This window comes from Vidua chalybeata, chromosome 2, assembly GCF_026979565.1.
Source record: "Vidua chalybeata isolate OUT-0048 chromosome 2, bVidCha1 merged haplotype, whole genome shotgun sequence".
Classification (NCBI taxonomy): domain Eukaryota; kingdom Metazoa; phylum Chordata; class Aves; order Passeriformes; family Viduidae; genus Vidua; species Vidua chalybeata.
In genome coordinates this window covers 64,946,636-64,974,635 of record NC_071531.1, presented here as the reverse complement: position 1 = coordinate 64,974,635, position 28,000 = coordinate 64,946,636, and the positions used below count along the sequence as shown (strand labels likewise).

The 28,000-nt window shown below is 47.8% G+C and overlaps 1 protein-coding gene across 1 annotated transcript in view; it reads left to right on the top strand.

Annotated features, from left to right (window-relative positions):
- CLPB (ClpB family mitochondrial disaggregase) overlaps window positions 1-28,000 on the top strand; it is a 73,919-nt gene that overhangs the window by 28,154 nt on the left and 17,765 nt on the right. The window contains exons 5-7 of the mRNA XM_053935847.1: window positions 3,566-3,694; window positions 17,705-17,802; window positions 23,792-23,906. Coding sequence (XP_053791822.1) covers window positions 3,566-3,694; window positions 17,705-17,802; window positions 23,792-23,906 — 342 coding nt within the window. The remainder of the gene's footprint in view (window positions 1-3,565; window positions 3,695-17,704; window positions 17,803-23,791; window positions 23,907-28,000) is intronic.

Below are 28,000 nucleotides of genomic sequence, written 5' to 3'. Positions count from 1 at the left end.
TATGGATATTCTTGGCAGATCTCAGTTTCCACACTCACCCTTTCATTATCCTCCTCACTGGGATGTTGATGCCAACTCAGAATGATAGAATCATGGGATGTTTTGGGTGGGAAGGGACCTTTAAATCCCATCCAGTCCCAACCCCCTGCCATGGCATGAATACCTTCCACTAGGCCAGGTTTCTCAGACACCTGCTTTGTTTATTCAGACCTATTTAAATTTCCCAGACAGTTTCCACTTTTTATGACAATAAATGGTGGCAAAATTTTCTTGGTTTTATGATTATCAGGATATGTTTGGATTCTAGGTGCCCAGCTGTGCTTTGGAGCAGCCAGCTACGTGTTCAGAGATTCTTCTGTTCCTCATGCTGGCAGGAATGATAGTAGGACTCAACCCCCCTAAAATGTCCCTGTCTTTCCTTCCCCATTCCAGAAGCCTTTTCTCTATGCAAGCTCTGTGCTGGCCTGCCAACCTCACCTCTGAGCTGGCAGACCATGGGATGTTTCCCAGAAATCCCCCCTTGCTCTGCCAGAGCCCAGCCAGCCGCTGGGACTTGGATTCCCAGGTACGGCTGCATCCACAATGGCTACTTTTGTGTTCTCTGACTTGTTTGGGAGTTAAACCTTTTTCCAGCTGCTCTGGGTAGAAAATGGAAGGAAGTCACACACTTTGTCCAGAGCCTCAGTCTCCACAGCATGGTTTGCAGAGCCTGAGTAACAGACTAGAATCATTGAATTATTTTGGTTGGAAAAGCCCTTCCAGACCATAGAGTCCAACCATTCTCCCAGCACTGATGAAGCCATCGTTAAACCATGTCTCCAAGAGCCACATCCACATGACTTTTAAAGCCCAGGGATGGGCAGACGGTGCCAGGGCTTAACAACCCTTACCATGAAGAAATTTTTCCCAGTATCCATCCTGAACCTCCCCTGGCACAGGTTGAGGACATTTCCTCTTGTCCTGTCCCTTGTTCCTTTAGAGAAGAGCCTGACCCCCACCTGGCTCGACTCTCTTGTCAGGGAGTTGAGGAGAGTGAAAAAGTCCCCCCTGAGCCTCCTTTTTTCCAGGCTGAGCTCCCTCAGCCACTCCTCACCAGACTTCCACAGCTCTATTGCCCTTCTCTGGACATGCTCCAATGCCTCAATGTCCTTCTTGGAGTGAGGGACCCAGAACTGAGCCTATATGTGGCCTCAGCAGCGCCCAGCACAGGGTCACTTCCCTCGTCATGCAGCCACACCATGGATGCTGCTGAAGCACAGTGACATTATCCATGGGCCTGTCTGTGCTTTTGACTGAGAGGTGAAAGCTCTGTGAAAGCCTAATGAAGGTGTAATATTTGAACCTTTCATAAAGCACAGGTTGAGTTAAGAAGATGGAACAGTGAGGCGACAGCTTTGACAGGGCATTATTCTGTATTTTTAAAAGCCCCCTGCTCTCATCCCTCACTGTGACCCACCCGTGCAGCAGACCTACCTCTTGATGGGAGAGAGAGTGCATAGATCATATCCCTATAGCAGGGAATGTAAAATGTATGAAACTACATTAAAAATGAGCAATAGAATGCCAATACATAATGCATGTATGTAGACTTTATTTAAGATAATGTGTATCAACCAAGAAAGTTAATTGTTTTTGTCTGCATTCATCCCTCTCTAATGTTATTTATTTTGGGGTGAAGAAAAGATAAGGCCACTCTATGAGAAGTTGCATTAATTCTTTGGTTGACATGTTTTATTAAAAAGAATAAATTCAATTGTGTTTTTAAAAAGAGAGAGAAACTGCCTTTGTTTTTTCTTTTTTTTTTAGACATTTACATATTTCGTGTATAAATATTTTTTCATAAAAACATCCAAATCGAGAGGGTGTGCTCCACAACCACTGCACAAAATATATTACAGACATTTATATGGATGACATGAAGGGAGACAGAGGGCTGAAAATTTCCAGGCACCCAGTGATGGATGGTGGATGAGGCTTCCCCTGACGCTTTATTGAGTTTCCGATGATTATCTTTCTCAGAGACATTTTTTACAGATGACGGCCAAGCTGTCACAACGGACCATGGGGGAAAAAACCAACAATAATAACACTTTAATCTCTTTACTGCGCTGCTCCCTAGTATCTCAGATTCATCTTCCCTGACGCACGCAGTTCATTATCCTGCTCCTCCCTAGGTAGGAAATGACGACAAATAAATATACATACTCACCCTGTGTGCTTGGAGAAAAGACCCAGGGAAGGAAAGAAGCCAGGGCATTAATTGATCTTCCTGGAGGGACTGTGGTTCATTAGTGGAGATGCTGGGCTCGGACAGCATCAGGTATTCATCACAGTGTTTCTCTCTTCTGAACTTTTTACTCTCCCAGGAATCTTTTGATGGCTCTTAGGAGGGACCGTGAAGTCCCTGCAGCCCATCCACTTTCCAGCTCTGCTTGCTTTGCCATAGCACAATATAAGGTGTTCAGAGCACTTGGAAGCTCTCCCTGACCCTGGATCTGGGTCTAATGAGTTATAGGTACAGACCCTTTCACTGAGGAGCTGGACACACCTCCAGGAGCAGAATTTGGCCCACCAGGTGGATGGTGTTCATTTGAATGGAGACAGTTCCACCATCACTCATGCTCCATGGGTGGACAGGGTATTTATGGGGCTTCCCCTGTGCCATTGTCTCACCACCCTCACAGGGAAGAATTTCTTCCCAATATTCAATCTTACCCTGCCCACTGTCAGTTTGAAGACATTCCTACTTGTCCTGTCATTATCTGCCCCTGTAAAAAGTCACTCTCTCTTATTTTTTTTTTTCTGATGACTAAAGCAAAGAGTTTAAAATCCTGGTTTTCTAAAGCCTGATCCTCAGACCAGCTACAGGACAGCAGGGGTGCTGCAGACCCTTCCTTCAGAGCCATGCTCTGCTGAGACACATGGACTTATGTGCTGGAGACTCCCAAAATCAGGAATTTGCTTGAAGGCCAAGCCATAGTGGGGCAGCATTCATTCTTGTCACAGCCTCCCTTCTGTTTGCTAAAATGCTTATTTAGATTAGATATTGGGAAGAAATGCTGCCCTGTGAGGGTGCCAAGGCCTTGGCACAGGTTGCCCAGAGAAGCTGTGACTGCCCCATGCCTGGAAGCGTTCAAGACCAGGCTGGACAGAGCTTGGAGCAAACTGGTCTAGTGGAAGGTGTCCCTGCCTATGGCAGGGGGTAGAACCAGATGAGCTTTAAGGTCCCTTCCAAGTCAAGCCATCCTGTTACCCTACAATAAATGTCTGGAAAAAGGCTGAGGTCTTCGCTCAGGTGTTCTCCACCCACCTCTTCCTTTGCCTGGGCACTGTGTAGGTAGTCACTGGGATACATGGAAATTATGTTGTCCTTATCTCTACTGCTGCTCAGTGGAGTGGCAGCAATGGCCACCAGAAATCCCCCCTGGTGGTCCCAGAAAAAGGTCAAAAAGCCCTTAAGAAGCTTCCTGCCTGATATGGGGTGGTGGGTCCTGCTGCTGCACATCCAGATGAGCATTCTGTCGTTATCTCAGTGAGCTGAGCTTTCACTCTTTGTCTCCTGCAGTCCTTATCACCCGGGAGGATGACTTCAACAACCGTCTCAACATCCGAGCCAACTTCAAGGGCTGCACAGCTCTACACTATGCAGTTCTGGCTGATGACTACCTGACAGTCAAACTGCTGCTGGATGCAGGTGAGTTTTGTAGTTCCACCCAGCTCATGGGCCAGGAGCACTTATGAGTCAGCCCATCTTACAAAACTGTCAGGTTCAGACACAGGCCACATTCTGTCACTGTCACAGTTTGATGTGATTTGCTGTTTGCTTTCATATCTTTACTTTTTAGTTTCTGTGTTCCTATTCATTCCCAGTGTTTTTTTTCCATGTGCTTCCAGTGGTATTTCTCAGCTTAGTCATTGAGTTTTTCCTTTCCTCCTGCAGTTCAACAGCCAGGGAATCATGGAATCTTGGAATGGTTTGGGTTGGAAGGAACCTCAAAGATCATCCAGTTCTAACCCTCTGCCATGGGCAGGGACACCTTTCACTAGACCTGGTTGTGCCAAGCTGCATCCAACCTGGCCTTGAACACTTCCAGGGATGGGGCAACCACAGCTTCTCTGGGCAACCTGTGTCAGGACCTCACCACCCTCACAGGGAAGAATTTCTTCCCAATATCCCACCTAACCCTGCCCTCTGTTAATGGGAAGCCACAGCCCCTTGTCATGTCGCTCCAGGCTCTTGGAGCACTCTTCAGCTCCCCTGGAGCCTCTTTAGGCAGTGGCAGGTGCTCTAAAGTCTCCCTGGAGCCTTCCCTACTCCAGGCTGAACACCCCCCATTCTCTCAGCCTGTCTCCAGAGCAGAGGGACTTCAGCCCTTGGAGAGCTTCTGTGACCTCTTCTGTTCACACTCCAGCAGCTCCACACCCTTCTAATGCTGGGAGCCCCATAGCTGGACTGGGTGCCCCACATGCCCTCCCATTGGTCTCTACTTAGTATTTTTTCATTTCCCACCTGCAGTATTTACTCAGGCCTTCTGTCATATCCCTCATGTCCCTTTGTGGAATGGAAGGGTCCTCACTATACCAGGAACAGATCTACTCTGTAGACAAGGCACAGGATAGATGCTGGTACCCAGATGAAATGGTGGTCACTCAAGTACTGTTGGCACCGGGACAATGCAGCTCTTGTGAGAATTAGTCGGAATTAACTTATGCAGTTACTGGTCCTCCTGGTTAAATCACAGGGCCCTTCTCCTCATGGAGCCTGCTTCACTGTCATCTCATGTATACTCACCTGGGCAACCTGTTCAGTGCTCAACTGTCTTCATGGGGAAAAAGCTTATCAGCACTAGTGGAGTAGAATGAGAAGATGCATTTAACCAACAGAATAGGAATGTGCTGCCATGACAACAGTTTTTATATGTACCCTCCTGCTGTTCATTCTGGAATGATATTTGTGACTCTTGTGCTGTTCTCCAAAGCTGGCATCTGCTTAGTGTGTACCTGCACATGCACAGTGCATCAGACCACCAAGCTGGTCCATAATTCTGCTTTCCTCCAGATGTCATGTCTTCTGTCCCCAGCATTCCTTCTCCTCCAGCAATTTCAACAGCTCTCCTCCTATGATGTCCCCAAGGTCACCTGGAGATGAGCCAGCCACAGCAATGATATCCCTGCCTCAGAAGTATACTGCCAGCAGCCTCTGCCAGGTGGAACATAAAGTGGTCACTTGTCGCAGCCTGGCCCTACCAGAGACAGGCTCACTAGGGTCTGGTTGGCCAGATGCTGATTTTTCCAAAGATTTGAGGAATGTTGTAGTCTTCGTGGTGTGGGCATCTCAGAAGTTAATTCTAGGGACGCAGACAAGTATGTAATGGTATGATGTGGTCTCATAACGCTCATTCTTTAAGAAAGCAGCTAAAAAGATAATAGAAAGTAGCATCTGTGATGGCTAAACATCCCCACATGGGATGAGGAAAATTAATTGTGGCAACATTGAACCTTGATACTCATCTGTATTATGTGCTTGTTATCCTTCACAAATAGAAATATATGAGTGAAAGAGTAAGATTCTGTAGCACTGAACTGCAAGTCATGGTTTCTCTGGGAGCCTTACAGATACCTTACAGAGATAAGGCCTGGCTGATCTCCAGCTCCTGGCCATAAATTAACCCAAAAACAAAGGAACCAATGAAAGAAATTCTATTGTAAAGGCAAGGTTCCTTGCAGGTAAGAGAGCTGAAAAAGCAGGCAACTGCTCAGGAAGCTGTGGAACTGTATGGACATGGTGGCTGGGAAGTCTTCAGACAAAAATACTGTCCCCTCCAAAGTGGGTTCCATTACATTTTTCTGACATAGAAGCCTCCCTCCGTGTTCGTAGCAAGTGTGGGCATTGCATGAACAGAGAACCTGGCATAGTCCCAGAGCGTATGACTTACTGCATGTCTGTTGCATGGGCCAAGCAGCACCTGCTCAGCAGTCACTTGGCCACAGGCACTGATGGTCAGAAGGTCTCCAACAAGACCTCTGGGATCCCTCAGTTGTGGACAGGGATGCCCACAGGAGGAGCAGAGCGGAGCAGTCTTTACCTGCTTGAGCAACGGGTTGTGAATGCACAGACAAGGGCATTGTGGGAGAGTGCAGGGGCCTCTGGAATGTTACAGAGAGTGGCAGTGGGGTTGAAGGGCTCTAAAAGTCCTTGTCTCAGCAGTATTGGGAACAGATCTGTGCAGAGAGTCTGTACTGGAGGCTGGTGAGTGTTTGACATATGTCATGGTGTGAATCATAGAATCACAGTATGGTTTGGACTGACCGCTCCCAGCTCTCCCAGCCTGTCTCTGGAGCAGAGGGGCTCAGCCCTCAAAGCACCTCTGTGGTCTCCTCTGGACTCACTCCAGCATTTCTAGATCCTTCTGTTGTTGCACCCCAGAGCTGGAGGCAGCACTGCAGGTGAGGTCTCACCTTCTCAGCTGGGGACTGGGGCAGAGGGGCAGAATCACCTGGAATAGCATTTTCTACAAAGATACCTGCTTCTCATTTCTGCCTTGGAAAGCCTCCTTGCATGACACATATTATCAGTTGATTGAAAGTACCAGGGCAGCTCCTTGGTCACCCGAAGTACACGTAAAAGATAGGTGCAAATAAGTGAAGTTGGCACTAAAGATTTTTTCCATCCTGAATAAATCATTGTAAGGAGTAAGTCCACCTTATTTCTCCAGTTGTGCCCTGCTTAGCTCTCCGAGTACTCTTCAAATCCAGGCCTCACTTCACAGAGGCAACTATTCTTCTTGTTCCAGAGATATTTCTCTCTCTGTCCTGGAGCCACTGCCATCCCTGTGAATGGCCCTTTCTCTGCCTGGTGCCCACAGAGAGTTCTTTGTTTGTAGCAAAGTGTCTCAGCTTGAAAGAACTCACTTGGATCTCAGAAAAAAAAAAGGCATTTAACAATCTGTGGGACTGTGTTTGTTTCAGTACAAATGGAAGGATTGTGTGAAATCAAAGTGAAAATTCAGAACTTAGCCAGAATATGTGATGGTCACTCATCACTGTTCTGTTCTTAGTCCAGCCCCACAGAAATCCTTCTGGATCCTGCTCAAGAGCCTCAGAGTTCATTTCCAAGCAGAAATCCTTGTCTTGTAGAGCATGTCCCAGTGCTCAGATCCTGGAGACAGCAACTCACCAGTGGGAATCTCCATCTGGCGATGGTGTGAAATTCCCATTGGATCCCCTCCCAAGGTTGAGTTCACAGTGTTCCTCAGATTAATCCCTGTTCATTGTCCATAATACTCACTTACCCTTTGCAGTCATGGTTTAGGATACAGATTTATGAGGATTATTTGCTAAGTGTAATAAACTTCACCTTTCTGTCAGGTGGACTCTGAGCTTCTGAGGTGACAGCAGACCCTTCCCTGCTCTTCCAGCAAGTTTTGGGTGCTGGAATTGGATTTCCTGATGGGCTTATGATAGGAGGACTTCAGGGCATTCACTGGAGGCGTTCCCCTCCTCCCGGTTCCATGCGATAACAAAGTAGGGGATCCCTGCCTCCTCATCATTGTAATCTGGGATGAATACATGGCCAAGGGTTTTCGTGTGAAGACTGAACACCGTTCAGCACTTTGTGAGGGTAATTCCCCTGTGCTGCCATTGACATCGCACACAGGGTGGCTCCTGGTTGCTGACATGGAACAGGCTCCCCTTCATCTCTCCCTACACCTGCCTTTTACTAAGTCTCCATTTACTCTCCCTCTAACTTCTCTGCTGGTGCTCTGCCCTCGGGCCAAAGCCATTAACTGCCCAGCCCCTCTCTGCTCCAACCACATCCCAACCCCCCTGTTGTTTTTTAAGGGAAGCCCCCTGCACTTGCCCCTCACCCCACATCCCTAGCCTTTTGTGGCCCATTCAGTGACTCGCTTGACCCCTCCAGGACCTTATAGCCCTTTGGTCAGCATGTGTGTGGCCAGCAGACCACGAGATGAAGTGGCAGCTCTGTTGTCCTTCCGGGCAGTTGTTGGTGACATTTCACAGTCCCCTGACCTGAGGCAACACCATAAAATATCAGTGTTTGGGGAAGGGGTGGGTGTGCACTCACATCCACAGAGTGCACCAGTTGCTACTGCAGGCGCAATTGATTCCAGGGACTTTGTGTTTGGCTCAGAGGAAGGCAGGCAAGGTCACTAGCTTGCTGGTGACAGAAGTTTCCTTGTTTTAGAGGGAGCTTTTATTATGTCAGTATTTAAGTGAAATAGCCAGTATTAAAAGGTGCAGCTTTCTGGCAATGGCATAACCCTGCCATGGAGCACAGACAACATCAACCTCCCTTCTACAAACGGTTCTGCTCCAGAATCTGTTGCTGAAATGCCGGGAGGCACTGATTCATGTGTCCAGAGTCATGGAGATTTTTCAAGGACTGGAGCCACTCTGCTCTGGTGACAGGCTGGGAGAGCTGGAATTGTTAACCTTGGAGAACGGAAGGCTTCAGGGAGACATTAGAGCACATGCCACTGCCTAAAGAAGCTACAAGATAGCTGGAGAGGGACTCTGGATAAGTGCATGGAGTCAGAGGACAAGTCAGGGCTCCCCTCTGACAGAGGGCAGGATTAGATTGGATATTGGGAAGAAATTCTTCCCTGTGAGGGTGGTTAGGCCCTACCACAGGTTGCCCAGAACAGCTGTGGCGGCCCCATCCCTGGGAGTGTTCCAGGCCAGGTTGGATAGGTCTTGGAGCAGCCAGGTCTTGTGGAAGGTGTCCCTGCCCATAGCAGGGGAGTGGAATGAGGTGGGCTTTAAGGTTGGTTCAGCCCAAACAATCTTGTGATTCTATGATTCAGAACTAGGGACAGCACTGCTGCTGCTCAGGGATTTGCCTTGCAGGTAAATGACCCTTCTCCCAGCATGAGGAACTGTTCGCTTTTCACAGCCTTGTACTGGGAAGACTTGTCATAACTGTGGTAACCTTACAGTAAATTAAAGTTACACTAGACAGAGCACAGAAGAAGATGCTGCAGCAACTGTCTTAGGTTGGAGCTTACAGAATGCAAAATCAGAATATTGTGAGCACTTGCTTATGTATACACCTGAAAAACTAGACACAGGAAGAAGCGTAGGAGCAAGATTCCCCTGGTGTGTAGCAGCTCAGCTGCCATTTTTCTAGGATCTCAAAATTCATTTCCAAGTGCTTTTCTGAAGTGTGTTTGGTGTGTGTGTGTGTGTCCATGTAGCAAGGGGCTGTCTGAATTGTCATCTGCTGACGTGTGGAAGTGTTGTTTCTACGTGGTTGTGTGGCAGTACACTACTCTGCTGCTGCATGTAGGTGGGTAGGGGCTTGTATTTCCTACCCTTGCCTAAAAATAGAGCAGTTCCTTCCTTCAGAGATTGACCTATGCCAGTTCGTGGGACCTCCCCTCTCTCTGTCTCCACTGCAGAAACCAACACGTGCCCTCTTGCCAAACCTGAGCAGGCTCCATATGTCCCCCATTCTCCTCCATGCTCTCCTCATCCCTGACTGCCCTGCTTTCTATTTCCCATCTTCAGAAATCATCCCCTCTGCTCCCAGCTCCTCCTAGAGCCAGCAGACAGGCTGACCAGGCTGTTACTGCATTGGAAATGCCTCCTGCAATACATCTGTGAGGAGATCACATGATCACAAAATGGTTCAGGATGTAAAGGTCTTCTCATTCCATCCCACTGCCATGGTCAGGGACACCTTCCATTAATTTAGATTGCTCCAACCCCATCCAATCTGGCCTTGAACATTTCCAGGAATGGGGCAGCCACAGCTTCTCTGGGCAACCCGTGCCAGGGTCTCACCAACCTCACATGGCAGAATTTCTTCCTAATACCCAATCTAACCCTGCCCTCTGTCAATGGGAAGCCATTCCCCCTTGTCCTGTCACTCTTTGTCCTTGTCCAAAGGTCCTCTTCAGCAATCTTGGAGTCTCTCATCTCTAATTAGATGTGAAAGAGAGAGAGGAAGAAATGAACATACATTTGTGAAAACATTTTAGCTGAAGCTGCAATAACTTGGTCTGCTGAACTCGATTTGCTAGTAAATTTAGCCCAGTGCATTTATTCGTAATGTTGTGCACTCACCACCTCAATCCAATGTAAGTGCAAATCTTGTGAGTAGGGTGAGTGATGGGTAAACAGATTATGTAGCCAACATTGCAAGAGATGGGCTTTGGACATCAGAAAGCAAAAGTGCTTGTGGTATTCTCTGGAAAAATCAGGTTCTAATTAATTGAGTTTTTCTAACCCAATTAATTTCTTATTAACTACTGCATAATATGTCTTGGAGTGTTTTCTGTTGCATCCCAGATTTAAAGGGTCCATTCTTCCAGAGGGAGAGTAAAGAATATCCCTAGAGAGTAGGCTCTCAGGTCCCCAGCAGCCACTTCCAGAGAGGAGATAGCTTTGGTTTTAACACATCCAGAGAAAGTAACATTGAGGTTTTGCTGCAGTCATCAGTTATCACAGTAAAAAAGAGCTCAGGGCAGAACAACTCCCTCTGTACAACTCCCTGAAAGGAGGGTGGAGCCAGGTGGGGGTCAGGCTCTTCTCCCAGGTAACAAGCAACAGGATTAGAGGAAACTGCCTCGAGTTGTTGCAGGGGAGGTTTAGTTTGGATATGGGGAAAATTTCTTCCCCCAAAGGGTTGTTCAGGCTTGGCACAGGCTGCCCAGGGCAGTGTTGGACCATGGAGGGATTTAAAAGCCTTGTGGGTGTGGCACTTGGGGACATGGGTTAGTGCTGAGGGAGTGGTTGGACTTGATGCTCTGGCGAGGCTTTTCCAACCCAGAAAATTCCATGAAACTATTCTATGACAGGCTCTGTAAACCACGCTATGGAGAGTAAGGCTCTGTACAACCTGTGTGGCTTCCTCCTGTTTTTTCCTTTAGAGTGGCTGGGACAAGGTTTAGCTTACAAGCAGGTCAGAGCATACAAATGCAGCCACTGTGGATGCAGCTGTCCCCAGGAATGCAAGTCCCAGCGGCTGGCTGGACCCTTTTTGGTGAGTCACAGGCATGGTAGCTGTCCTGGGTGGTCTGCTGTGGAGGTTTGCTGCCCAGGCCAGCTGTCATGCCAGAGTACCTGACATCCTCTCTCCCTCTCCATGCTCATATTTAGAAGGGAATGGGATAAATTCCGTATTGATTCCTTCTGTTGCACTGTAAATTTTGCAAAAGATGATTAAATAGTGCAATAGCATCTGCGAGTGCCGAGGCTCAATGTGTTCTGGGACGGTGTATCGATCCTTTGTCTGACCGCAGCCAGTTCCACTCCCTACCATGCCAGACCTGTAATTAAAATCCTATGAAAGTGGGATTTAGAAACCAATCATATCCCAGCATTGAGGCATCCAGCATCCCACCGTGGTGGGAGCAATAAGAGTCCAAAGTGCCAGCACATTTCTGTCAGTGTTGAAGCACTTAGGAATAGTTTTCACTTAGGGCAGGGGAGCAAACAGATCTGTCTTGAAGTGTTTTTGGGGACAAACTTGACAGTGACAAAATGTTTGGTATGATCTTAAGAGCTCTGCACACATGGGTATATGGAGAAAGGGTGATGGATATATAGGAAGAGAATGATTTTGTAGTTTCCTCTCTCTTACCTTACAAAACAAGAGTCAGGAGTCAGGTGGATTGTTTTCACATGCAGTTGTCAAGTAGGCATAGACCAACTTACACTCGGGTTCCAATAAAGCAAGAGTGAAAGGTGCACACATTTAAGACATTCATTTATTCTTTCCCTATTTCTTCTATTGCAACTTTCCCATTCGCTGTAGAATCAGAGAACAGTTTTGGATTGGAAGCAACCTTCAGGCTCATCTTGTTAAAAACCCTCACCATGGACAGGACACCTCTCAATAGATCAGGTTGCTCCAAGTCCTGTCCAGCCTAGCTTTGATCTTTATCACTTATGGAAACTCACCATCTCAGGCTGACTTCCAGCTTCTAATAAGGCTCAGAGGTCCTAGCTTTCATTCCTAAAGAAGGGGCTTCTTTTAAATCCTTTTTTGCGTGTTTTTTTTTACATTTAATATGCCAGAGCAAACACTTCAATGGATTTTCTTCATCTCCCCTGGGTTTGGAAGGATGATGGTGTGGTTTCTCCCTTTAGAAGAAGTTCCTAACTCTTCTTATGATAAGGATTTTAATAAATATCGTGGGTTTCTTCAGTCTTTACATCCATGTTTCTGACAGTTATCTGCTGGTGGGCTGCTGCTTTCTTTCTAGCAAGATCCATGTTTTCCCCTTGTGGTACAAAGCTCCTTGGCCATGGATTCTTTGCTGGATTTTCTGGTGAGGAAGTTTGGCATGAACATGTGTCCCATTGCAGTGTGGTACTTAGGAGCTGAGGTTTGGAGAAAACCTTTTGGTTTGTCCAAGACTGAATTAAGGCTTGCACCTTGTCTTGGAAGGTTTGTGACTGCCAGAGCTCTTAGTCTCTGGTTTCCATCAGTTTAACAATTTATTAGTGTTGTGCTCTTTACCCTTGCAGTCCCTGGGCTAGTTTTCCGTGTGTTGCTGTTCCATTCAGTCTCTCAGAGGGGTCACTTTTGTGCTGTATCTTCCCTGTTTGGTCAGGGCATTTCATTCTGTACTAATCCTGTGTCACTGGTTCATACAATTGCTTTTCTTACCTTCATTTTGTTTCCAGTCTTTAACAGCTGACCTCACCACTCCACCAGTGGGGCTCAGTCCTTTCCTGCAGTCCAGTTTACATGCTGCTTTGACCAGTCTCCTCCTTTTCCTCTGTTCCAGCTTATGCATCCCGGTCCTGAGACTGTTGTGTCTGTCCAAGTACATAAAGATTTGTGTTCAGTCTGGTTCACAGGGTTTGGGAGCACTGGTTAAGCTGCACCTCCAAGAGGACCTCTCCTTACTTGTTGCTACCTGCCCTTGTCAGATCTGACCTTCATCTCAGAGCTCTGAGTATCTGCTTTTCCATTTAAACTCTACTCCATAAATGTCTAATTCTTAGTTAAGTCTAAATCCTTCCTTCACAGAATCACATAATGATTTGGATTGGAAGGGACCTTAAGCTCATCCAGTTCCAACTCCCTGCCATGGGCAGGAACACCTTCCACTAGAACAGGTTGCTCTAAGACCCATCCAACCTGGCTGGACAAATTTAGGTTGGAAAGGCTTCTTGTGCTTTGAGAGTGAGGCCACTGGACCAAGGGAGCACAGGTCTTGTTCCCTAGAGCTCTGTGAGGGCTGCTGCCAGCTCAGGGCTGTGCATTAGGCGGCACTTGATGTGGTAGAACTGGAGCTGGTGCAGGTGCCATGTGTGTGCCCAGGTAGACAATAAGACCAAAGGGATCTTGGCTTGTGTCACCAATAGTGTGGCCAGCAGGACTAGAATAGTGACTGATCCCTGTACCAGGCACTGGTGAGGTCGCACCTCAAATCTTGGGTTCGGTTTTGTGCCCCTCATGGGAAAAAAAGGAGGTTCAGGTAGGACCTTCTCACTGTCTACTACTACTCAACAGGAGGTTTTAGCCAAGGCAACAAGTGACAGGACAAGAAGAAACAGCCTCAAGTTGTACCAGGGGAAGTTTAGGTTGAATATTAGAGGAAATTTCTTCCCTGAAAGTGTTGTCCCTGGCACAGGCTGCACAGGGCAGTGGTAGAGTCCCCATCCCTGGAGGGACTTAACGGATGTGTAGATGTGGCATGTGAGGACAGCCTGGTCTAGGGTGATGGTCACTCAGTGTGTCCACTTCCAGCACCCTCAGCAGCAACCACCATGGCTTTGGTACTTCCAGGCTCCTCTTTCTGGGATTTAGTTCCCTTCAACAGAAAAAAAGAGTTTATTTTTCACTCACTTCTGGAGTATTGGATACAACAGAGTCTGCTACACAGAAAGGGATGCTCCCCAAGTCCTCTCAGTGTGCTGGAGCACAGGATGAGTCCAAGGCAGTGACCTAGGCAGAATGGGTGCTCACAGAGCCTGGTAAAAGATCTTGAGGAGCTCCTGCGTGCAGTGCCATGAGAAGCAGAGAGAAGTGCCCTCAAGGTTCATCCTTGCTGCCTGTACCCAGGCCTTGCCTGTACCTGTCCTGCCCAGGGGCAAAGTGTGCTTAGACCCTCCACTCAGGACAAACTCGGTGCTGGGGTTCTATATTGGAGAAAATAGCTTTATACTGGAGAGAATGGCTTTGTACTGGTTCAATGGCTTTATACTGGAGAGAATGGCCTCCCTATTCATGGCAGGAGTGTTGGAAGTAAATGGTCTTTATGGTCCCTTTGGACTCAAACCAGTCAGCAATTCTGTGATTCTATGAATGGTTTTATAGTGGAGAAAACTACTTCATACTGGGAGAACAGTTTTACACTGGGGAGAGTGGCTTTATGCAGTGGCTGTATTATGTAGGTGGGGATTTGTATCTTTTCCAAGATAACCAGTGATAGATAGGACAAGAGGAAATGGCCTCAAGTTGTGCCAGGGGAGGTTTATGTGGGATATGGGAAAAATTCTTCCCTTGAAGGGTTGTCTGTCCACCCCTGGCACAGGCTGCCCAAAGCAGTGGTGGAGTCCCCATCCCTGAAGGGGATGGCTATGTAGTTGTGGCACCTGGGGACGTGGGTTAGTGGTGGCTCTGGCAGTGCTGGGGGAATGGTTGGACTCAGTGGTGTCAGAGGGCTTTTCATACCTAAAATGTTCTGTGATTCTATTCTTGTTGAATGGCTTTATAGTGGGAGAATGGCTTTCCCTGACTTTTGTGACTGAAGCAGTGCAGTCTTCTGTGCCGGAGACTTGCTCAAGCACTCAGTTTCCACCTCCACCATATTGTACCTTCCTGACACCAAAGAAGGAAGATGGGAGACATTGAACGTTTTGGCATCTTGTCTTTCCATAACACAGGTCACCACAGGCTACTGCTGCTGCCCAGCTCATTTGCAGGCAGGACCTCTGAGCGGCATCAGACAGGGACTGTCTCATGCCAGTTTTCTGTCCCCACACCCACTGCTGGGAACAGCTCAGGACCCAAACACTCAGCCAGAGGCTACCTGTGTGTATGCCCAGGAGCAGGAGGTTTCACACCATCTGGCTGGGCTGTGAAACAAGGTCCTTAAGAGTCCTTTCCTTGTCCCAGTACTCAGGGCTTTCTCAAGCTGTGATCTGTCCACTCTTCAGAGCAATGTCATTCTCTGGTTGTCTGTATGAAGTTGCAACGCCACTGTGTGCTCTGTCCTGTCTGTTAGAAGTGTGAACCTTTTTCTGGCTGCAGCAGGCTCAGATCTGCTAGTCTTCTGCCCTGACAGGATGTAGTGACAAAAGCAGGGTCTTGGGGCTGCCAAGGATACAGGGAGCATCACTGGTTCCTCCAGGTTCTGTCTGTGCCCTTTGGCATTCTCCTTTTCCTCCTGCCATCTCTCCCTCCTCTTGCTATCCCCATCTCTATCCTGACAGCAGTGGGGGACCTAAGTACCAGTATCTGCTGTGTTGCCAGCTCTATTGACAGTTATCCAGAATCTGAAGGAATTCAAGACAAATTGTTAAGAGGATGGAGTTAATAAAATTTGAAAAATGGAGGCCTGTCACTCCACTAAACTTTTTTCGATCCCACTGACAGAAACATATTTCCCCAATGAGTGACCTTCTGCAGCTGCTGCAGCGCCACAATGCTGGGCGGGTGCAGGGAGAGAACCCCCATGCTATTTATCAAATATTATCAGCCAAGGCCTTCTAATATGAGCATGGAGGGTGGGAGGAGGCCACAGGCTCATACAGCCTGAGGTGCTGCCCAGGTGTCCATCTCCAGCTACAGACAGCGAGTGGGAGGTGACAAATTGCCTTCTATTAAATTGTGGAAGGTTGATGTCCCCTTGGATACTGCTGCAGCCTGTGGCACAGGGTGGGAGAGGGCAGGAGAGGAGGTGGGGATGTGGAGTGGGGTCAGCCAGGGCACTGACAGACCAGTGGCCACTTTTACCTTCTATTAGCAAGCCAAGTGATACTCTTGTGTACTGATTTATGGCAGCATAATATTTTATTGTTGCCAGTACTTGAGGTTGGAATCGACCAGTTATAGGAGTCGGGTTCTATCAATTATTGCAGCAATTAGTCAAGTCGTCAAAGCCATTAACAGGGGAATTAGACCAGTATTGGAGAGCCATTATTGATAGATCCAGGGCAAAGCCAAACAAACCGTCCATCAGAAATGAGAGCAGGCCTAGCCTCAAGGATGTCATCATTTGGAGAAGTCAGGAACATGCCCCACTGGTCACTGCACAGACCCAGGTGGTCTTTGGTGGGGGGGGATCATGGGAGCACTGTCTCTAACATATATGGAGCAGCCAGCCCCAGCAGTGTGTAATCTTACCTGTCTTGATCATGGTCTTTATTTGTGAAGACAAAGCTTGCCATAGAAATTAGTCTGTGTCAAATGTTTATGGAGCACATTTTTCATTCTATAAGCAAATATAGTTCCTTGATGCCAATGCCTAGGAATGGCTAATCTCTCCGCTCCCACAGACTCTCCTTGCTTCATTCATCTGTTCTGATTGCTGCTTGCCGTCACTGAGCACTCCTGGTGCTTTGCGCTGTCTCATGGCACAGAAGCAGCTTGGTCTGCCTCTGCCAAGGTACTTGTATCACTCCCATGTTTCCAGCAGGGTTGCAGAATGATTCAGGGTGGAAGGGACAGGGACACCAGTGAAGTCATCTGGACCAACTGCCCTGCTCAGGCAGGAGCACATTGCACATAATTGCAGTGGAAGGATTGGGATAGAAGACATCCCAGACTGCTGAGTACAGTTATGAGGTCTTCCTCCACCAGGCTGCTTTCCAAGGCTTGATAACTGGTGGGATGGTTAGTTTCAGCACCAGTTTGGGGAGTTTGCGACCAATTTGAAGGTTCATTCTCATAAACTCTTGCAGTTAGGAGCTGCTGTGGGGTCATGGAGTACACCAGTGTTAGTGACAAGTCTCTGTCTTAGAGACAGCTCCTGAGATACTGAGAGTCAGAGACGAATCCTGAGACCTTGTTTGCCCCTCTGGCTATTGCCCATTGCCCCTGTCTCCTGGTATCACCGTGTTTCCCTCCATATACTTCCCATCACTGCAACTGGACCAGTTTGACATGGAATGCTCTTCTGCAATCCAGTGTATCTAGGAGGGATAGCTCTGTCCATGTATGTGTGTTTCTGTGGGGTGCTCATGCAACTCAGTCCAGCTCAGTCTTTGGAATTTGTTGCTTTGGTTTTTTTTTTTTTTAATTATACTGCAAGGAAGGGTGTGATTTTTCCACAGAAGTGCTCCAGGGGCTCAGTGGAGCAGCTGGTCCACAGGCAACAGCCAGCTTCAGCTTCAGTTCCAGCTTCAGTTCCAGCTGGTACAGGCAGCTATATCCAGCTGGCACAGGCAGCAGTATCCAATTGAAGCTATAATGGTCCCATGTGATTCCCACAGGACTGAGAGTGGGTGCTTTTGTGAGACTGTATTTCCTTCTGGTGACCATTTACTCTCATCCCCCCTCAGCAGCTCTTCACTGACAAGCCAGCTGTTACCTGTGACAATCCCTTTTCTTCCTCCCTGGAGATCCATACTTGTAACCGCTGGTTGTACATTCTCTCTTTCTGATCCAGACACCCTCCAGAGCAAAGGTTAGGAAGGGACACAGAGAGGATGTTCTTCCTGCTCCTTCTGCCCCAAGACTGAACTCTGAGCTCCTGATCTTACTAATTTCTTGTACTGTCAGGTGCCAACCCCCTGCAGAAGAACGAAATGGGACACACACCCCTGGATTACGCCCGTGAAGGGGAGGTCATGAACCTTCTGAGAGCATCAGAGGCAAAGGTGAGGCTGAGATTCTGGCCAGTTTGGTTTCCTTTCCCATGTGTTCCCACAGGAACAATTTTAAAGATGTCGTGTGGATGTGGCATGTGGGGACATGGGTTAGTGGTAGTGGCAGTGCTGGGTGAGCAGCTGGACTCGATGATTTGAAAGCTCTTTTCCAACCCAAATCATTCTATGATTCTATGATTTTAGGGTGCAAGTGATGGAAGGCCACCTTAGCACCCCTACAGCTCCATCCTTTTCCAAAAGAAGTCTGTAAAAATTAAGAACGTGATGCATAAGGAAAAACACCCACTTCTGTAGTATTTTAAGTGTGGCTGTGCCCACCTCTTCCAAGTTACCATTTCTCATTCAGGACCTGCCCAGGACCAGTAATGCTGCTCTGTAACCCCTGGGTGCAGCCTGTTTTTACTGTATTTTCTGAAATTGTCTGTCAAACAAGCAGGGTTGAGAATCCAGAGTTCAGCTATGGCCTGGGATCCAGGTGTTCATGTGCACCAATCTTAAGGTAAAAGACACCCATTTCCATGGTGGGATCTCATCCCTCCATGTCCCATTTGCTTTAAAGAAGGAAAAGAAACATATTTGCCATCATGGTCCCAATAAAAATGCCAGTAATCAGTACATTTGTGGAACAGTGGGCTCCTAGACAATGAGGGATCTGCAGCTAGATCTCAGGGATTTAAAATTCCTGGGCAGAGGCCTTGTTCAGTGAATTATCAATGGGTAGGAGAGGCCATCAGAGCAGTGACTCATCCCTGAAAGTGTTCAAGACCAGATTGGATGGGGTTTGGAGCAACTTGGTCTAGTGGAAGGTGTCTCTGCACGTGGGAGGGGTTAGAACTGAGTGAGCTTTAAGATCACTTCCAACCCAAACTCTTCTGTGATACCTTGTGAGCATCATCTCTTCAAGCATCACAGATCAGCTAGGGCAGGGGACTCCCAGATAAGGGGTATTCCCTTCTCACTAGACCACAAGAGTAGGAGCTGAGGCACAAAGGGACCAGGTTTGTCCCTGGCTGCAAAGTTGCTCTGACATTGTGTACCTCAGTGTTTGTTCTATGGGTTTGGAATTTAAACTTGCATGCTATAAACCTGAGGCTAAGAACTTACCACAAGTGGAGGATGAAGGTGATTAAAACTGTGTCAATTACTACACTTAGGAGGTATTACCATGAAATAAACCTGCCAGGTGTCAACTGCTGCACTGTCTGTGCTCACCTCTTAAAGTCATTGCTCAGGCAGGAGTTCAAAACCACATTCCCCAGTGCTAAATAAACCTCTCTCCTTAGTAGGGACAGAGTGATCTTTCCTCTGGAGCTTTCCATAGTCCTTCCTGGCAAAGGAAATGCTGCCATGGCCGTCCTCTGTGGTCCTGATGGCTGCTTTTGTAGCCAGTAGCACTATGTGGTCACTTTGGCAGCTCTAAGAGCAAGTTTTCATAAAATCATGAAGGAAGGAACCTCATCTCATTCCACTCCGTTGCCATGGGCAGGGATACCTTCCACTAGGCCTGGTTGCTCTAAGCCCCATCTAACCTGGCCTTGAACACTTCCAGGCATGGGGCAGCCACAGCTTCTCTGGGCAACCTGTGTCATGGCCTCACCATCCTCACAGGGAAGAATTTCTTCCCAATATCCCATCTAATCCTGCCCTCTGTCTTCCAGGGGGAACCATTCCCCCTTGTCCTATCCCTCTATAACCTTATTCAAAGTCACTCTCCAACTCTCTTGGGGCCCTTTAGGCCCTGGCGGGGGCTCTAAAGTCTCCCTGGAACCTGCCCTTCTCTGGGTATATACCTCTAGCTCTCAGCCTGTCTCCAGAGCAGAGGTGATCCAGCCCTTGGAGTATCTCCGTGTTTATCAGCTTCATTATCCATCATCCCTCCAGCATCCCTCCCAAGCATGGCTGCATTTATGAGAAAACACTCCAAGGGAAGAGGTTCATGAGCACAGCGCCAGCACAACCAAACCTTGGCATAAAACCTGCAAAGAGTGACAGTGTCTTTCACTTTACAGGAAAAAAAAAATTAAATACTAAAGGAAAACAGGACATAAACTGATCAGCTCAGACGATGTCGAGGGCATGAGCTAAGCTTTGTGGAGGTCTGGAGAGGGGTTCTTCCATAGGAGGGGCCAAACAAATCTTGAGGTAATTCTTGTGGGTTTAAAGAAAGGTTAAAATGAACTTTCACTGCTCCAAACTCTACATAGAAGGTTGTGCCCAGATTAAGCAACAGCCAGCTTTCAAATAACCAAAAGAGACATTTTTCTCATGAAATATGCTTTAAATCAGCAGCCTGAGGATGTTCAAGATGGAAAAAGAAGCATGTGAGTCACAGCTGGAAGTTTGTTTTCTTGGAAAGGCCTATCAAAGGTGACTCACTGGGATGAAGTGGACACCAGCTCCTGGTCAGGAGGTCTCACACTGCTGCTTCCAGAAGGGAACGGGCAACTGTGTGCTCTTCCTAGCTGAAATATTCCTTAAAAATCCTTCATCAGACACTGATGGAGGCAGGGGAGGTCACCAGATGGGTCTGCCAGGGTGCAAAGAGGAGCTGAATGGCAAAGAAAGACTTGCAAGAGCCAAGCTCAGTCCAGGACCTGCTATCCCACCCAGTGACAGAGGAAAGTTTCAAGTGCTTTTCCCTCCCTTTTAGTCGTAGATACACAAGTACTTGTTTAAATTTCTTCAGACTGTTTATCACTGGGAACCAACTCAAGAGTCCTCAACACCAGGCAAGTGTGGTCTAAGCTCAGGAAAAGCACACACCGAGTTCTGGTTTGTTTTTTTTTAAAGAATAAAGGAAATCAAAATAAATTAAAAATACATATGAAAACTCCTTGTTATTCTGTCACAAGGATATGTAAATAAAATCTATGGGATATGTCCATCCCGTAACAGTTCTGCCTATTCATTCTCTAGCAGTGATTAAAATGAGCAATAAATTCTCAAAGACTCTTGGTGGAATGTGGCTGCTGGGGAGGATGAAATCCCGGGAGCACCAGTTTCCCCCCAGCTGAATATTCATCACATGCTGGCTTGGCAATCTGGTGGTTTATATACAAGTACAATCATCTTCCTCAGGAACAGCTCCAGAGATATATTTCCTTTCTCTCCTCCAACTATTACTTAAGCATAAAAACCAAGGCAAGTTTCAAACTGTTCAGGGCAGATTTCCTTATTGGTGCTGGGCTCAAGAGAGCATTTACCCAGCAGATAATTCTACCTGTCCTGCTCTTAAAGAGTTCAGTTATTTTATTTTTCACTTTTCTTCCTTAAAACAACATGTTCTGGCAGTCCAGAAGCCCCCTGTGTTCTGGGCTGATCTCACAGCATGGGCAGCAGCTGAGGTGGGGATTTTGCCCCTCTGCTCCACTCAAGTGAGACCCCACCTATAGAGCTGCCTCCAGCCCTGGAGCTCCCAGCATCAGAAGGACATGGAGCTGCTGGAGCAAATCCAGAGGAGGCCACAGAGATGCTCTGAGAGCTGGAGCCCCTCTGCTCTGGAGACAGGTTGGGAGAGCTGGGGTTATTCAGCCTGGAGAAGAGAAGGCTCCAGGGAGACCTTAGAGCCCCTGCCAGTGCCTAAAGGGGCTATAAGAGAACTGGAGAGGGACTTTGGACAGAGACCTGGGGGGACAGGACAAGAGGGAATGGTTTCACACTGCCAGAGGGCAGGGTTAGATAGGATACTGGGAAGAAATTCTTCCCTGTGATGTTGGTGAGGTTCTTACACAAATTGTGAAGAGAAGCTGTGGCTGCCCCATGCCTGGAAGTGTTCAAGGCCAGGTTAGATGGGGCTTAGAGCAACCAGGTCTAGTGGAAGGTATCCCTACCTGTGGCAAAGGGGTTGGAATGAGATGGTCTATAAGTTTTCTTGAGATCACCCTTCTGTGACTCCATGACTGCCATGCCCACCCCAGTGACAGGCAGACAGCTGCTATCACCTGCCAAAACACAGACTGAGTCCTTCTCTTTTTAAAAATTAAGATTTCTGATGCTTTTGGCCTTGCATCAGAAGAACTTCTTAACCCGGTTGAGTGCAGAAGTCTGGTTGCCTCCAACATAAAAGTAGAGCATTGCTCTCCAAGCAGGTAGCACCATTGGGCTCCACTTAAGTGCTGATGCTGAGCCAGGCAAGGGTCATCAGGACAATGGAAGATCAACTGCCAGAGGCTGAGGACAAGATCCCCACCAACACCATTGCACACCACAAAGCAAGGAGGTGGGAACAGCTGGATGTGTATGGAGAGGGGAGCAGATGAGAGAGGAGTGGAAGTTTGTGTCTTATGTAAACTCTAGGCTTAGTGGGGCTTTTTCTTGGAGGTTCCATCACCAATGGATTTGAAATATGTTTTTCTTGGTGGGTATTCTTGTCCTGGTGTCCCCTGTACGGTGTAAGCTAAGGCAGATACTCAGGATGCTCCAGGCCAGCTGCATGACCCAGCTAGGAGCTGTGTTAGCACTTCTGGCCCACTGAGTAGCTGGCATGAGTGCAGGGCTCTCCAGAACAGATCCTGAGCAGAAAACGGTACTTGTACACAGGACTTGTACTGTGTCAGTTTTCCAAGGAGGGAGGGAGAGGGCATTGCAGAGGATGGGTATTCCTTCCTTCTCTTCCTGCGCATCTTACCCACTCTCCATAAACCCATGGGAATCGTTGGGTGTCCTAACATCACTGATCACATTCCTGTATCTTCCAAAAGGCCAGAGAGGAGGGAGAGAGAAGAGATTTGTCAGGTTCCTACAGACACAGATGTATGATGAGGTCATACCCAGCGCTGGGGGGATCAGTACAGGCAGGATGTCTATCCCAGAGCTGTTCCACTGGGATCTGCAGGGAAGTTATTGCTCTGTGTGAGGATCAGGGCTGATGGCATCTCTGTTACATGTGAGACTGATAGCACTGGCCAAAATTGGATTGTTTGCTATTTATTATTTTTTAACTTATGTCAGAATCACTGCTAGCCCAGGAGATGTCAGCAGCCTCGCTGGAGGTTATCCTCTCCAGCTCCAGCAGCTGGATCCTGCTGCAGCTTTGGCACCTGCCTTCTGGCTTTGTTGAAGGGTGTTTCCCCTTAGTGAGGTGAGTTCAATGACAGGGACTGTTCTGTGGGTGCAGTTACTCACTTGGCAAACCCCATGGGCTCTTTGTGTTCTGTCTTCATCTGAGTCTGGCTTTGGGTGATGAATCTTCCCAAGGCAATGGTCTCAGCTGGGAATGTCCAAGCTCTGCTTGTGGCAGGAAGAGTGCTCAGCAGCCTTTCTAAAGATCTTAGAATCACAGGTTTTGGGTTGGAAATTACTTTATAGCTCACCTAATTTCAACTCCCTGCTGTGGGCAGGGATACCTTCCACTAGACCAAGTTGATCCAAGTCCTATCCAACCTGGCCTTGGCCACTGCCTGGGACGGGGCACCCACAGCTGCTCTGGGCAATCTGTGCCAGGGCCTCACCACCATCACAGGGAAGAATTTCTTCCCAATATCCCATATAACCCTCAGTGGGAAACCATTCCCCCTTGTCCTGTCACTCCATGCCCTTGTCCGAAGTCCCTCTCCAGCTCTCTTGGATGTAAGGCACAGTGATACTTTACCATCCCTGCAGGATCTGATTGGAGTCTTTGAACAGGAAATGGTTGAGGGGTAGCAAGGTAAATCTAGGTAGAACAGTCATGGCTTTATTTCCCAAAATAAATAGTGCCTAATGGTTAAGAGCTGTTGAGCAGTGCCATTGTTCCCTCTTTGTCACCAGTATAGAGGTAGCACAGGGTCTGGTTTCCCATCAGCAGAGCAGGATCCCTATTCCCACTCACCCCAGCTTCCATCCATGACAGATGCAGAAATTTCCTCTTGCTAGAGCTGGTGCATCTAGACCAAACTGCATCTGCCCTGGGGATGCTCTGGCCCATACAGGGCTCTGACATCTATGTACTGACCCAGTGCTCCATAAAGTCTCTGATCCCTATGTTTTCTTCCCTCCACAGTTCCAGGAGGAGCAGCACAGGAGGGAGGTGGAGGAACGGCGGAGATTCCCACTGGAACAGCGGCTAAAAGAGCACATCATTGGTCAGGAGAATGCCATAGCCACAGTGGGGGCAGGTAGGACCCTTCACATGCTGCCAACTCTGCCCTCCCACACCTGCCCCACAGGGAAATCAAGCTGTTCCCTCAAGCCTTGATCTGAGGCTGCCTCCGGGCAGGTCTGCGAGATTGCTGGGTAATTCAAAGTGGATGTCCCATCCATGGAAGTGTTTAAAGCCAGGCTGGATGGAACTTGGAGCAACATGGTCTAGTGAAAGGTGTCCCTGCCCATGGCAGAGGATTGGAATGAGAGAAGCTTGAAGCTCCCTCCCAACACAAACCATTCTGTGATTCCATGTAACCAAGGCTCCAGCAATCTGGGCTGGGTTTGATTTGCCAGTCCAAAGCCCCTGTATCCTGTCAATAATTCCTGACCCATCCGTGCATTCCAGTTAATGCCTGAAAATAGGACAGCAAAATAAGAGCTGTTGAGGTCGGGGCAGAATCACAAGGAGCATGCTGTCAGAAACACAAACCCATTGCCTTTAGTTAACAAAGAGGAGCCCAGTGTGGGCTGGGAGCTGAGAAGGAGCCGGGAAGGAGCTGGGAAGGAATCTACACTCCTGCAAAAACAACAGCCACCCTGTGTGTTCAGAAAGCGGCTGTGCCTGGGGGCAGCAGCCCAGCTAATTGGGGAGCTGTGATTAATGGGCAGTGCCTGTTCCTGACACAGGTGGCGTTTCTGCGCATTAACGTCCTTGCCTTTATGGAGGTTTTTCTTATTGAATTATAGGGAATGTGCTTGATACCCCTACAGCCTCAGGATATTGGACCAAAAGGTAGTGGGAGACTCTCTGTCCCCCTCCTCTCCCCCCCTTCCATTCTGTCCAGTTTTTCTTTTCATTTTCTTTTCTTTTCGTTTTCTGTCCAGAAGGATGAGTTTTAAGACAGGACTTTCTCTCTCAAGCACTTCCTCTCTATCTTTGCTATTTATTTTGTGCCCAGCTGGTTTTCCTGCCGCTTTGCGGACCCTGCACCCTCTGCCCTCACCACTGCCATTTGCTGGTGAACAGACCTGCCACAACACCATATCTTCAGATCCACCAAACCGGGCTCATATGTTTAATTTATAACTGGTGCCTTAATTGAATAATTGGATTTAATCCGTCACTTGGTGCATGATCCAAACAGTCTCCAGAGGGGCTTAGCCAGGAATACAAAGGGAACGTGTGATCTGGGGTTAGAAGCACAAGATCTGGAGTGATGGGAATAGAATGGAGTCACAGAAATATGAAATAATTTAGAAAAACCCTCTAAGATCACCAAGTCCAGCTGTTATCCCAGCAACCCCCTGCAAGGGGATGCACTGTGAACGCTAGTGGGGAGCTCACTGCAGCCACACCCTGACAGGATGGCATCACTGCCACAGAGGGAAAATCCTTCCCCATTGCCTACAAAGGATATATCCAAGCCTTGCAGCACTATTTTCTGATATGTGGAGCAGGACAGGACTGGGAGAAGGTGGATGATGGTTAACTGATGGTAACTGTGCATCTCCCAGCGTACAAGGTTTCTACCGGTGCCTGACTGGGTGATGGTGGGAGGCAGCTTGGCCACCCCCCTCGACGGGTGTAAATGTTCAGTTCATCTTAATAAAATCCACATTAAATATTCCATCTCCTCACATCAGAAACAGCCAGGTCATTGCTGCCATCTCAGGAGCTGCTGGGATTCTCTAACTGGTACATACGAGTAGCTAAAAGGCTTAGGGTTGTGTTTCCAGGCACTTCCATAAATGGTTGAGCTCTGGATCTGATTACGGCTACTTTGCCTTTTCATTGGAAGATGAGGAGGCAGAAGGGATCAGCAACATCTCCTCTCTGAGGTTATAAGCTAAAGGAGGCATTTCCCCCAAATATATATATGTGTATTTGTTTTTTTGGTCTAATATCCTAACTATTATGCCAGGTAAAGAATACCTTTTCTATATGGATATACCATGTCTGCTAGTCAGTACTCACTTAGAAGTAGTGTGGTTCAAACCTACCACTTCCCCTTTTCAGGGAGAATAAACCCTGAGGGTTGAAGCAATCTGTTCCAGCTCTTCCTGAAGTTGAATAAAGAGTGAGGAAGGAAAAGTGTTGTTTATTTTTCAGGGATTTTGAAGAAAGGGTAGTGCAAAAAAATCTATGTTTTAATGATAAAATTCCTAATTTTGAGCAGCTATAATACTGAAAATCAGTCAGTGTTTCAAAACTGTAGGGAAATGGGTAAGGAGGACTATGATCCTTCTCTGGTCCAAAGGAAACTGGGATTATTTTGGACAATATAGGATCCTTTATGAGGGCTGTTTTTTTGATGTGTGTTGCTGCCTGCAGATCAGGTGAAACTTCGCAAGGACACAGCTTTGGTCTAATTTGGGGTTCCATAACCCTGAACCACTAGCAGCAGGGCTGGAAGAGAGCTTCTTTGGGAATGCTGCGGACCCTGGAGCATCAATGCAGTACCTGGATGGAAGCAATGATCCCACAACGGGTTTGGCCCCAGAGCCTTCACCCTGCAGTACCCCAAACCCGGACAGGCCGAGGAGCCCCACAGAATGAATTGATTTGATAAATGGACATTTATTACACTCACAAATTGGCTGAAACCAATTTCAGTCACATCAAGTGCTGATAACTGCTGAGGTATTGATTTGTGTAAAGTAATACAGTGAATTTATCAGTTCAATAGCGGGTTGAAGGGCCTCTTGGAGATGCAGGGCTGCAGTCACACCGTTACAGATGGATGAAATAAAGCGAGAGCACGGCAGCAATGCCAGGAACAGCTCCACAGAAGAAGGCCCCAGCGTCATCATCATCAGGCTCTTGTTTTGGACATTGGGGCTGAATGTCATAGTGAGATTTCAGCACAGCAGTCTGACCTCCCTCCTGGTGTTTGTTTGTTTGTTTGTTTGTTTGTTTATGCCAGGAGGAAGGAAGGGGGCAGCTTTCCCAGAGGCAGAGCATGGATTTCATGCTTGGGTGACAATGAAGAGCGATCGGCATGGCCAGCAGCTGCTTTGGCAGTGCAGACTCCAAGGAGATGAGTGCTTCTGTGGCTTTCCTAGCTGAGATTTTCATCCTTGGAACTGGCACTTATATTCTGCTTTGGCCCAGGATGGGGCTTCTGTTCCTGCTGCTGAAGCTGAACACTGCACTGCCCTGGGATATGGCTTTTGTTCCTACTGCTGAAGCTGAACACTTCACTGGACAGCCTGAGAGAGCCTCCTCCAACCCCAGTGGTAGAACCTAGGGAGTGGTGTCCCTTCCCTAGGGATATCCAGATTTTTTAAGTTTTTCCAAACCTTAAGAGTGCTGGGTGCTGGAATAACTCATCATTTTCAGGCTGCTTGTAGAAAAGCATTTACACCTTATCACTCTGTTGATCTGATTAACCTGCTGACTAGTGACCATGGAACGGTTTGGCTTAGAAGAGACCTTAAAGCCCGTCTCATTCCAACCCCTTGACATGGACAGGGACACCTTCCACTAGACCAGGTCTTTCTAAGCCCAGTTCCAGCCTGGCTTTCCAGGCACATCTTTTCTTGGCAACCTGTGCCAGTGCCTCACTAGCTTTATAGGGAAGAATTTCTTCCTAAATATGATGCTCAGCATCTTCTGACAGAGATCACATGCTGAATCTAAGCTCTAACTTTACGATAGTTTTTTAAGGGGTGCTTTATATCCCTGGAGTTGTTTTGAGTATTTATCCATAAACTCTGGCATCCTGCTGCAGAAGGGAGGGGAAGAAGGCAGCACTTAACCCCACTGTTTTTGGACCCTGAACATGCTTGACCCTGTGAGTGGTCACTCCATGCCCCAAAGCAGAAGTTTATTACTTTTATTACCATTATTATCTTAGCTGAGATAGCTTCAGGAATTAATGGCAGCTGTGTTACTCCCCATCAATTTTAATGAAATTTCCCACCCCAGGTGTTGACCTCCTGTTCACTGCTGTAAAGAGTTGAGAAGGAACACGTGCAGCACTGGGAAGGGCACACAGAGGGATGCAGCATAGACCCTTCTCTGCACCTCCCTGTCAGTGGCAGAGCATTTTCTCCTCTTCGTCTCCTGCGGTGGCTATTTCCAGGGATTACCTGGCCAGGGAGCAGCTGAAGGACAGGATGGGAT